The sequence below is a fragment of the Mustela erminea genome, chromosome 11 (assembly GCF_009829155.1).
Source record: "Mustela erminea isolate mMusErm1 chromosome 11, mMusErm1.Pri, whole genome shotgun sequence".
In the NCBI taxonomy this organism is placed as follows: domain Eukaryota; kingdom Metazoa; phylum Chordata; class Mammalia; order Carnivora; family Mustelidae; genus Mustela; species Mustela erminea.
Genome location: NC_045624.1, coordinates 22,745,295 through 22,757,818, shown reverse-complemented (window position 1 = coordinate 22,757,818; position 12,524 = coordinate 22,745,295). Strand labels below are relative to the sequence as shown.

Here is a 12,524-nt window from a genome sequence, read left to right as displayed (position 1 = left end):
TTAATCCACTGAATCTCACCACAGATCTGTGAGGCATAGAGAGGTTTGACAGTTCACCCGAGGCCACACAGGAAGAGGTCATGCTGGGATTCTCCCAGGGTATCTGGCTCCAGAGTGGGCTTTTGGCCACTGCGTTGACTGCCTCTTGTTTAATTCAGGAGATCAGAGGAGCTAGTTATTTGAAGAAATAAATTCACTGAAGCAAAATAACTTATGCACAACCTCACAGTTTGTACGTGACAGATGCGGGGCCCAGGATTTTCCTAACCACCACATCCAGACTCTCCAGGCTCAGCTCTGACTCTGGATTTTTCTTCCCCTCCAGGTTTCCTGGGCTGGGTTCCTTCTGACCTCCCTGTACCCCTTGGTGCTTGCTTACCTCACTCATTTGTGCCTCTCAGCAAGGGAGATAGCATTTTTTTTTTTTTAACCTTTATCCACTGGAGTATTCAAAACAAAAATGTATCAGTGTCGTCTAATGATCTTTTCTGAAATAAGGGAAAATGTTAATAATTTTCTTTCCTTTCACCTCCATGGACATTCCCTCCATCCCTTCTTTCTTTAATTGGAATACTTAAGTGTAAAGGATGAGGAATGAGATACAGGGAAAGTTGACTGTGGGCTTTAAAAGCTCAGAACTCTGGTCGCAGAGGCCAACATAGACCCTGTAACCACGAGAGGGCACTGTGAGCCCACTTTTTGCGAATGTTTCTGTTGGGTGGCAGACAGAGGTCCAGGACCATGACATTTCTGGCAACCAAGAAATCTTGTAGCATTTTTATATGAGAGCACCAGTTCTTATGACTCAGTCACAGCGGTCACTTTTCTACCAGAGCTCCTGAACTAGATCCCTGAAAGAGATACCGTGGGGTCAAAAAGGAGCTTGTTTTGCGGAGGAGGGGGGTGGGCGCTCCCTATGGCCTGGCCGCTGCCTGGAGAACAGGTCTCCAGGCTTTCAGCACTGGGACACTTCCTACACCGTCTGCTCCACTGGGTCCCTTGCCACTGTCAGCTTAGTCGTCCATCTTCCTAGGTCGGAAGGTCCACCTCTGTTGGTCCCGACCTCTTTTAAGCAGTCTGGCCACTGCCCCACCCTTCTGCCTGCTGCAGTCTCTCTCTCTCTCTCTTTTTAACCAGAGAAATTGAAAAGATCTAGAAAAGCACAAAGAACAACCTAATAAACACCCATTATCCTTACTACTCAAAATTAACTCTTTTTTAAAAAAAGAGTTACCATATTTGCTTCCAGTTTTGTTTGTTTTTGTTTTTTGTTTTAGAAATAAAGTGTGGGGTGCCTGGTGGCTCAGTAGGTTAAGCCTCTGCCTTCAGCTTAGGTCATGATCTCAGGGTCCTGGGATTGAGTCCCGCCACATCAGGCTCTCTGCTCAGCAGGGGACCTGCTTCACTCTCTCTGCCTGCCTCTCTGCCTACTTGTGATCTCTCTCTCTCTGTCAAATAAATAAATCAATAAATCTTGAAAAAAAAATCTTTAAGAACTAAAGTGTAACAGATTTAGCTGAAGGCCTCTCTGACCAACATCCCTGGTCCATTTTTCCTCCCAATTTCCCTCTCTTTGACAGAAAAACATCTCTTTGAGTTTAGTGGGTTGCCTTCCAGTCCATTATTATATTTTCATATATGCATATGCAGTTATGTATCCGTAAACTGTTTATATATTGCTTTTGCTTGCTTTTAAACTTTTTCCTTTCATCTAAGTTGCGCATGATATAGTGTGAAAAATCAAATTGTTCTACACGTCTTGTTTCTTAACACAGCTGTCTTGGGACCTGACGCCTACCAGATATCCCATCATTTCCTGTGCTTGGGAGTCAGTCAATTTATTTCAGATGATTTTTATACTTCCTACTATATGTCTGAACAAAATGATCATACTACCTCTTGAATGTTCATTTGAAGTGTTATCGTTTGTCTTTTCCTTACAGATGATCAGGATTTAGTTGTTTTTCAATCTTTGCCTACAGGAAAACAGAGGGGTAGGGGGAGGAGCCAATAGTAGCAGATTCCAAAGCTGGAAAGCAAATGATAAGTGGTAATTTAGCAGATTTGTAAAACCAAAGTCTTAGCCAGCAACAGGGAAAACTTCTACTGCAGCACCCCCTGAAGGCTCTGAATTGGAAGCAGCAGCTACTTCAGGAGGTAGAAAAGAGAACAGGAAGACTAACTCTGAGCAGTCAAATGACTGCCCTTCTCACACCTGGCTGACTGTCCATTCATTCTCTAGGGAAGGCAAACAGAGGGTATTCGAAGAAATTATCTGCTAGCATCCAGAACTAATTTTAACAAGTTCAATACCTTTCTGACTCTTGAGCTTTTGTAAAATTTTTTTTATTCCTTGACCCACTCCAGATATTTAAAGGATTGTCTCTTTGTCCCCAGAATTTTGAAAATTTTCAATGATGTATATTAATGTGGGCCTATTTTAATCTGTCAGGCTGGGTACCTAATGACCCCTTTCATTGTGGAAATTCTCATCTTTCAGGTTTGGGAAATTTAAAAATTATGTCTTTGATTCACACCCCCCTCCACACACACACACCCCATTTTCTTTGTTACCTCATTTTAGCACTCTTATTATTCAGATGTTGGACTTCTTGGACTGGTTCTCTAATTCATTTTATTTGTTTGTTTTTGAGTAATCTGTATACTCAATGTGAGGCTCGAACTCATGACCCTGAGATCAAGAGTTACATACTCTTCTGACTGAGCCAGCCAGAAGCCTCTTCTTCTTCTTCCTTTTTTGGTAATTTAAAGGAAAAAACTTACTGAAGATCTGAAAAACAATTCCTAAAAGACCAACTTTTCCAGAAAACTATAGCTACACAATGCATTCCACCTATCATGTTAAAACATGCAGTAGACACAAATTTTAAAAGCATGAAACAAGCCACCATTTTCCAACAATCTGAGCAAAGAGAAAATGCATCTTTCCTGGTTTTGATTTCTTTCTCTTTTTATTTATTGAGTTTTAAAAAAATGTCTGCTACATGTTTTCATTTTAAAAGTCTCATGTTTGTTTTCTGACTGTTCACTTCTTAAAATTACATATTCTTTCACAAATATAATATCTTAAGTCTCTGAGGATATTAATTTTTTTTGTCTTGATTTCTTCTTGATGCATAATCTCTGTTTCCTCTAAGTTTTTTTTTTTTAATCCTTTGTTATGTTGGTCTCTGTCTTTGTATTAAAGGTTTTCTTCATATATCTGAGGACTGCCTATCTGCTCATACTTAACACTGAGAACTCTCAATGTTGATTACATTAAAGTTTTCGCTCTTGGGTTGGTCAGATACCTCAGAAGTTCGTCCAATTTCCCACGTGGAATATACATTCCTGCTTGTCAATGTGTGGCAGCTGAATAAGCCAAGTAGGGAAGTACTATAATCTAAATATTTCATAAAGTGCCGGCAGTGGCTACTCCAGCCACGAAGGCCAGATGAGAGCTCAGTTGGCAGTGAGTGGCCTACACCATTTGCTTGTAGTTGCAGTGAGTTGGTCCCTTAATCCCAAACCTTTCCTGAATGGATTAACAGGAAGGGCAGGGGTGCCTGCGTGGCTTCGGTTAAGTGACAGCTGGCGGCTCAGGTCTTGATCTTGGGGTCCTGGGAACGAGCCCCACATCGGGCACCCTGATTACCAGGGAGCCTGCTTCTCCCTCTTCCATTTCCCCTGCTGGTACTCTCTTTCTCAAATAAATAAATAAAACCTTTGCAACAACAACAACGGGAAAGGCAGTATGATGAAACCTAAATCAGAAATGGAGTACAAAGGCTACCTGGGATCTGTGGATGACTATCTGAACAAGCAGCTTGTAAACACAGAAGAAATTCTGGAGGAGCATTGGCTGGACATTTGGGTGAAGCTTTAAGATCCAGAGGAAGGAGAGTGACATATAGAAACACAAGACCCTCCATACCCAGTGGGAAGTCATGGACCACATGTACTCAGTGACTCCCCATTCCAATACTTCTTATTGGTTAGGTGATCTTGCAGTACATAGAACTTTGACTTCTGCTCCTGAATCTGCTTTTAAATTTGAAAGGACTCTAAGTAAATCATTTTAACTTCAATTATTCATCTCATTTTTACAATATGAGGATTAGAGGACCCTTCCAATTATACATAATGCCCTGGGTTTGTGATCTCCATTGTTCAGTGAAAGCAGCAAGGCTCCTGGCTACTATTTGTGAGAAGGAGAATACATACATAAACATATAGAATATTTCCAGAAAGATGCAGATGAAACTTAACTGGTTGCCTGCAAGGAGAGGAACTGAAGATGATTTACTTTTCATAAAATACTCTTGTATCTTTTGAACTTGGAAAAACAAACTAACAAATAAATCTTTCATAAACTTGTGCTTAAGCATCCTGTATCCAGCATGGCATTTCCATCTTCAGCTGTGCCTGGTGTCCCTCAGTAACAAAGACAGCAGGAGCAGCAGGTGTGTAGGATTGAGTTGGGAATGGCCGAGGAGTGTGCCCTCGTGTTTGGTCCTGACTATAGGAGGGTGCTTGGATAAATAAAGGATGAATATGAGTTTCTCTCCAGCGTTCCAACTCCTTAGGTTTTGTAACCACATCCCACTGAGGAATTAATGCCTCCCTTCAGTAATCAATTCTAGTGGCAGTCCAGGTAGGCAGCTGCTGTCTATGAGCTCCAACACATGCCAGGTGGTTGTACCACAGGTCCCTTGTGTCTTAGGGGGAAGAAAGAAATCAGTTATAGAGCTGCTAATCTCTGCTCCGACAGCTGGAGGATGAAGCTCTGAGCTGTTTCTTTATAACAGGAAGGAAATTCTGAAAGCCACAGTGTGAAAAGAAACCTTAAGAAGCCCTTGGGTCTGGTGGACTTGTGGGCTTTGTGGAAATGGCAATGCTCACATGTCTTCCAACGCATAGTGTTAGGCATAAATTCGAAGACGAGGATACAAAAGACTCCATTCAGGGTAAAACAACTCCACAAATGAACAGATTTCCCATGACAGCTGAAGCACAGGGAAGTAGGAGATCAAGGCAGATGATTTCTGCCTCTCTTTGCCAGGGAAAATTTAAGTTACTCTAAAGGCTAGATGCCCAGAGGTCTTTTGGGATTGTCAGAGCTACTGCCTACTCTCTGAACAACCATACACTGGTAAGATTTCCCTTTGCCTCAGTTTCCCTGAGAATAGAGAATAAATAACCTAACCCATAATCTGTCAGTCAATTGCATTTATGGTTTTTTTTCTTTTTATCAGGATTTATTTATTTGAGAGAGAATGAGAGAGAGCAAGCACCAGAGAGGGTATAGTGTCAGAGGGAAAAAGAGAAGCAGACTCCTTGCTGAGCAGGGAGTGAGACCCCAGGACCCTGGGAATGACCTAAGCAGATGACAGATACTTAACTGAGATGGAGCCATCCAGGCCCCAGCGTATTTTTTTCAAATATTATTTACAGAGTAAAATCTTATGGAATGTGAAATTTTGTATCGGCTTTTTAAAATATTATCTAATCATAAGCATTTATTTCCCTCCATCATTAAAAAAAGTTCCTGGCAGACTTAATTTTCAAGGTTGTAACCATCCCTATTGCTGGCCATTAAAGTAGTTTCAAAACCTTTTTGTTACTGAAAATAAAACCGCTACACGTCTTTGTGCTTATAGCTTTTAAAATAAAACAAAAGTTTTATCTGCCAAACCTACTTTGACATCAATAAACTATCTAAAACCTCGAAAAAACCCCGTAAAACTACAAAGTAAAAAGTCATCTCAAATCTCATCACTTAAGGAACTCTCTGTTCATTTTGTAGTTAATGCCTCTCTGCTTATGTATTTATCCGAATTTTATATTATTTTCCCAGCAGAATTAATAGATCAGATTTGGCCTTGCTTAAGGCTATGTATTATTCCTCAGTTTTGGAAATTTGGACCTGGCGATACCTAACTTCTTTTTTAGGCTGATTTGAAACTTCCAAACTCAAAACGCGCCAGGATTTGCCACAGCAGGTAAGGTCCTATTTTTATTCCTTATACAAACACAGCCACTAAAATTCGGAAAGGTGTGTTGGGGTCCCGACTTCAAAGAAATGGAAAAGTCAAGCTTCTTTAAGCCTTGGGCCCGCACTCTCTCCACGTGACGCCTCCGCTTTTCCTTTAAATGCCGGGTCACGTGATCACAGACGCTCACCGACGGAGGAAATTCTTGGCTGTCAGGGTAGGGAGTCATTCCTCTCCCCGACCACCTTTCCAACCCTAGGGTTCCTGGCTTTCCTTTCCCGGAAGCCGCAACTCCTGAGGAGACTTTCTTCCCCATCCTCTACGTCGTGTCATGTAATCTCACTCCTTTCCATTCCGTTAGTCGCGGGTGCTAGAGCTCCATCTCTCTTACAGAATCCCACTAGCCAGAAGCAGGGCCACTGGGACTACGGCTCCCAGGAGACATCACGGGCCCCGCCCCCGCCGGCTCGCAGTGTAGGTCGGGGGCTGAGGTCCCACAGTCTTCTGGCCGCGTGCTGCCCGGAGCAAGCGCACTACAGGTTCCGTGGCGCCTCGCGCGCGAGCCGAGCCTGGCCAGGCCGGGGCGGGGCGGGGCCGGGCGGGGTGGGGCGGGAGAGGCCGGGGCTGGCTGGCCGGCGGGCGGGCGGAGGAAGGGGGTGGGAGCGGAGGCGATGGAGGGGAGGAGTGGGGGAATGGGGGAGGGAAGGGGAAGGGAGGCGGGAGGCGGGGCCGAGCGGGAGCCGGAGCTGGAGTCTGAGCCGGCGGTTGCAGTAGAGGCGGTGATGTCGGTGCAGGTCGTGTCAGCAGCGGCTGCCGCGAAGGTGCCTGAGGTGGAGCTGAAGGACCTGAGCCCCTCTGAGGCGGAGCCGCAACTGGGACTGAGCACCGCGGCTGTGAGTGCCATGGCCCCCCCGGCAGGCGGCGGGGACCCTGAGGCTCCAGCTCCCGCCGCGGAGCGGCCCCCGGCCCCCGGCCCGGGCTCGGGGCCCGCCGCCGCTCTCAGCCCTGCCGCCGGGAAAGTGCCTCAGGCGTCGGCCATGAAGCGGAGCGACCCTCATCACCAGCACCAGAGGCACCGCGACGGCGGCGAGGCCCTGGTTAGCCCCGACGGCACCGTCACCGAGGCGCCGCGCACAGTCAAGAAGGTATTGGGGCCGGGCTGCCTCTCGCGGAGAGAGGGAGGAGGGAGGGGAACCGCAGATCCTCGCGGCATGGCAGCACCACCCTCCACGCCCTCTCTTCCGATCGTACTTGCCGAGAGAGCCCCTTTCCCCTCAGATCCGCGCTCTCACAGATCCCCTCACCTGCGCCCGGTGCTGGGGAACGAAGACTCCCGGTGGCACGGCCGTACTTCGCGATGAGTAACATGGAGGTAGCGCTCTCCGCTACTACTTGGAATAGGCAGGGGAGGGGAGGCACCTAATACTATCCTTCGCCCCCGCACGCAGCACACTCCCATGTGTTATATTCCAGACTATTCAGGGAGAAGACCCCGATGGTATAGACAAACCTTACGGTTTCTGAGAGTTCACCCAGCAATAAGGGTGGACACATCTTTTCTATTTAGAGAACGAGTAAGCAGTAGTTAACCTCGCATTGAAATCCTGTCGCCTGGTTTCTGTACAGAGGATGACTTTCTGCCTTTCTGTGGCCAACCGCTTCCGTAGAGCAGTACTGATGCTGTGCCCTTCGTTCCAGATGCTGCAGTATCCTTGCATCTTCTCTGAATGGAGAGAGTCTCTTTCACTCTTTTCTCTTCCGAGATTCGCCCCCTCTGCTTGGCCACCAGGATTATTAGACTGTGTGCGGAGAGAATGATTGTTTCATTGGTTCCTTTATTATGATCTGGAAGTGTTAGGAAGAAACGCTTCTACTTTGGGGAAAGGCAGTCATTGTGAGGCTGTCTCATTCTTCAGCTCCTTCCAGACACAGCTCTGAAGAGCCAGTATAGTCTGAGAACACCAAGAAGTGAGTCTAGATGTGTGATACTCCAGTATTACCCTTACAGTTGGCCATCCGTGGTGTGTCTCTCCTCTCACAGCTAAATCAGCACAGGAAAAAGGGGGCAAATGTTGGAGAAGACAAAGATGGATCGTAAAAAGAGGGATTTATGGCTCTTAATTTCCAAGACATAATATGAACACAGTGATTTATGTTTTTTTAAATTGTTGCATATGGTTTTTAATTGCTTTGTCAGAACAGCAGTAAAGTGATGTGAAGTCTCGGATGGTTTCACTGTGTAAGACCCAGCTGAATTGGAACTCTGGGTTCAGCCTAACTTTTGTTGTAATAGTCTCATGATTAAGGTGTAAAGGACATAACCCTTTCATTCTAATTCCCTAGATGTAGGAGATAGATGATGTCAGATGCAAGACTAAAGGAATTTGTTTAATTCTGCTTTAGGACAGTGTCCATGTCATTTGCAGTATGAAACTCCTGTAGGGTGGGGGGAGGGTGGGGGGTGTGTGTGGGGGGAGTTGTAGGAGGCAGCACAGGTCCTAGGGGCTGGTAGTACCTAGATATGTGTCCTGAAACCTGAAACATTTCTGACTGGTTGAGTTGCTTTATAAGTTTGGCCTAATCTTTTTCCTGTGATTAGGGATCTTTTCATGTAAAATCTATAATTTGATTAGATCTCTTGAGGATAATAGAGTTTAACAAATTACTTTTAGGGCATGGGATTTACAGTCAGGCAGACCTGGGTCTCAATACTCGTATCTTCACTAACTAGCTATTTCTAAGTTCTTTGAGTCTTAATTTCTGTTTGTATGAAATGAGGGTATTAATAATGATTGAGGATTAGAAATATTTGTAAAGGGCTTTAGCATTGAACTTGGCACATATGCTAGGGGCTTAAGGGATGGTAGCTATTATTATTAAGAATGATTTTCTTTTATTTGTCCTCCCATCATGATTTAAGTGCATGCCCTTGTGACCTCTCCTGAAAGGTACGCCCTATTCAATAGATTCTATACAAAGAAGTTAAAAAAATCACAGGCCAGCATATCAGTCTGTTTTTTCTTAAATCTAGATGTGCTTCTTGACCATTTTCCTTGTCAAGAACCACCTTCTTCCTGTTTATCCAACATCAGAATGTAGATTCCATGATTCTAGATTTACTCAGCAGCCTCAAGGCTATGGAAGACAGGGCTGAGCTTGCCTTACAATGTTAATTGCAACCAGAAAACAACTTTTGCTGAAGTTAAACAGTTGAAGATCTGGGCAAAGATACAGCTGTATGACACAACTAAAGGCATTGCTGAGCTCCATTTTGGGGACAGAATCTTTAACTTTCTTGGTATTGAATTGACTCAATTAAAATAAGTGCAAGAGACTGCCCTTCTTTCCCCCGGTTGAAAGTCACCTCACTAAGGGACTGCAGTGTGACATTTTGATTTGTTGAGTCTTTGTTGATTCTTAGATTGTTTATTTAAATAATCATTATGACCGCGGCACCCTTCTGCTTTTACTGTAGGGAGGGACTGGGAGAACTGGGGCTTGAAATAGCTGCCTTTGGCTGTGTAATTGGTAACTACTGCTTTAACTGTCACATACAAGCTTATTTATCTTAAGTTACATTTTATGTTGATGGTTTCCCTTGCACTATTCATGTATTTGTCATCAGTTTTCTTCTGTTACTCTGCTTAGCCACACAAGGGAAATAAACTTTTTATAAGAGCCAGAATTCCCAAGAGCAGTAGTTAATAAGAATGAACATATGGTTTGCAGGTTACTTAGTCACATCTTATCTTTGGCTCCTGCCTCCATCTTGTAACTTGTGGTGCTATGGGGACCAGATCTTGTCATGCTGGCTATCATAAATTTGTATTAATGTTTTTCTTCATAAGCCCTTATCAAGTGAACCCAACCAAAAATCTCTGTAAGCAGTGATTTGTGAAATGGAAAGATAAATTCCAAGTGAAGGCAGTAGTACTAGTTGAGAAGATTCTTTCCAGTGTTCTTAAAAATGGGTTAGTAAGAGTGTCATAGCACAGCAAGGAAAACAAGGCATGCGAGGATTTATTTCAGGAGAGTTCAAACTTTCTGACAGTAAGGCTGCAAGCCCAAGAACTGCAGGTTTGTGCTTACATCAGTATTGGTAACGATCATGTTCAAGCAGACTTTTTTTTTTTTTTTTTTTGGCAAACGTATCCACTTTACATTGGATTTGTTTCTGTCAGCAGAGAATGAGTTGAGCCATGTTAGTTCTTTCTTGCCCTGAATTCTTTAAGCTCTTGATTTGGTTAATTATAGATTACTAAAATGGAACCTTTTGGTTATAGGCATGGGAATGTGGGAACAGTATGACTCCTTTTGCCAGTTAGGAAAGTACAGCCTTACAAAATGTTCAGTAAGACAGTTGGCAGATTGATCTGAATATGATTTACCATTCATTGGCCTTTTCTATTCCAGGAATTATTATATGCATTTTTCTAATTTTGACAGTAACACATTGAGATACAGGTGGCATTATCTCCTTGTTACAGATAAAATATGAGGTCCTGAGAGATAAAGTGCCTTGCCCAAGGTTGTATATCTAGTAAGTTGCAGAGATAGGACTCAAATCTGTTTTAAACCTTTACCTATTTCCAAAGCCCATGTCTTTTTTATTACACCACACTGATTCTTTCTAAAATTTTAGATGCAGGATTCTGGTCTTTGCTCAGAAATCTTTCAGAATACTTATTGAACTCTAAGGTATGCTTGTCTGGCCTAAGGTTTAGGTTGCTCCAAAACCAAAGTGAAGAGGGTCTGAGTCAGAGTTCTAGAAATAGGACAGGGAAAAAAAATTGTAAAATTATAAGGAAGAAGAGTATCTTATATATAAAAAAGTGTTCCAAGATCAATGATGCATTTCTACATCAATTTACTGACAGTCTGATAAATTTATCCTTATTTTTTTAAATGTATTCTTATTTTTAAAGTTATAAATAAATCTGAAGGACCTAAGAATGTGCTCTTCTGCTCTGTCCAACTAACAATTTTTTTCCTGTTAAGTCCTGCTTTCTTTATGAATGAGTCTCTGATTAAGCCTTTTGAAAATTAGGAGTAGTTCGTTGTTATGTATTCCGGCTATATACCAGGCACTGTGTTAGAGCCTTGCATGCACTATTTTACTTAATCCTTGTAAGAGCTCTCAGATAGGTAGTGTTCTCTTTGTTTTATTGAGGAAACAAGAGTTTCAGAATTAAGGAATTTGCCTTAGGTTACACATTCAGTAATGTGATGGAGCTAACAGAACTCTGATCTGTTTGACTCCAGAGCCCAGACTCTCTTGCTTTTCATTTGAAGTTTCATTTCCCTGTTGCAAAGCTCAGACTGAATTTTTAAAATCTTAGCTAATTTGTATACTTTTTGTGGATGTTTTTGTTATTTCACTAACAGGCAGTGGCAGTTTCTTTTTATTCATTGAGCTTGTTTAATGGTCTTAACCATATATTTGAACATTTATGACTTTTCTGGGAAAGTAGCCCATAATTTGGATTAGTATAATTTGTGACTTCTTTTCTCCTCAGACCTGGGAAAGACTGAACATTAGGAGGTGTTTTGGGATGTTGGTCAGAGCTGAAGTTGCAGTTGTATATTTGATGTCTTGTCCAGTTAATTGAAGAAATGGATAATTCGTGAAGAAGGGAGAATGAGAATTTTTTTTTTTTAATTACAGGAAAAGTTTCTCTATCCCGCAATGAAAGGGGAAAAAAAGATTTATTGAAAATTTTATTTAGGCTCCTTGTCGAGTTGAGTTTATAAAGAATAAGCGGTTTCTCTCATGGTAGCCTTTGTTAAAATAATTGAGGGAAGTACAACTGAGGCGGGTGGGAGAACAGTCCTGACAGTTGCCCTGATTCATCACTCTGCCATCATGTTCAGGTGGTATGCACAGTTAGAGGAGCTGAAATTCCATTTACCCAATAAAAGGTTAAGTAAGCTTGATCAGGTTTCTATGGAATTTGTAGGAGCTTTTTATAGTCTGAATGACCTGTGGCCTGCGAGTTCGAGCAAAACAGAGGAAGAGGAAAAAGTGGTAGACTGAAATTTCTTTTGTTACACTTCTGAGCCTAAAAGTATTTTGATTAAATTAAATAACTTAAGACATTATATCTATTATTTTTAGTCCCCTGTTCCCCAGCTATATCCTGCAACAATTCAGTTAGCCATTTTCTTCTTGGACACTAGACACTTGTACAGCATTAATAAGCTAGTGATTTCCTATTCTTAAAGGTTCTATCAGTAGAAATATATTGGTTTGGGGCACCTGGTTTTTCTAAGCTCAGAACCTGTATTAAGGTAGGGTAGAGAAGTTCTAGAGCTGGTTGACCATAAATTAGGCTTTTCCTTAGAGCCTTTCTGAATACTGCAGAGCTGTCATTGAGAGTTGAGTAACCTGAGGCTAAAACTGACTTCATCTTCCCTATAAGCTTATCTCCTGCAGAGCTATGTGTACCCTGTGGATCACTCTAACAGCTTTAGTACTGTTACTACCTTTTCCTGGACACTCTTCTCTTGGCTTCAGTTATGACTCTTCACTTC

The 12,524-nt window shown here is 42.7% G+C and overlaps 1 protein-coding gene across 6 annotated transcripts in view; it reads left to right on the top strand.

Annotated features, from left to right (window-relative positions):
• The first annotated feature begins 6,674 nt into the window (after nucleotides 1-6,674).
• The window catches only part of AHCYL2 (adenosylhomocysteinase like 2), a 166,801-nt gene continuing 160,951 nt past the window's right edge, over nucleotides 6,675-12,524 (top strand). For 2 of the 6 annotated variants that reach the window (XM_032304132.1, XM_032304139.1), the window contains exon 1: nucleotides 6,676-7,138. In XM_032304132.1, the coding sequence (XP_032160023.1) occupies nucleotides 6,686-7,138 (453 nt within the window). In that variant the 5' untranslated portion in view covers nucleotides 6,676-6,685. Of the gene's footprint in view, nucleotides 7,139-12,524 lie in introns of all 6 variants that reach the window. The other 4 variants (XM_032304136.1, XM_032304135.1, XM_032304137.1 and 1 more) reach the window with 3 other exon arrangements.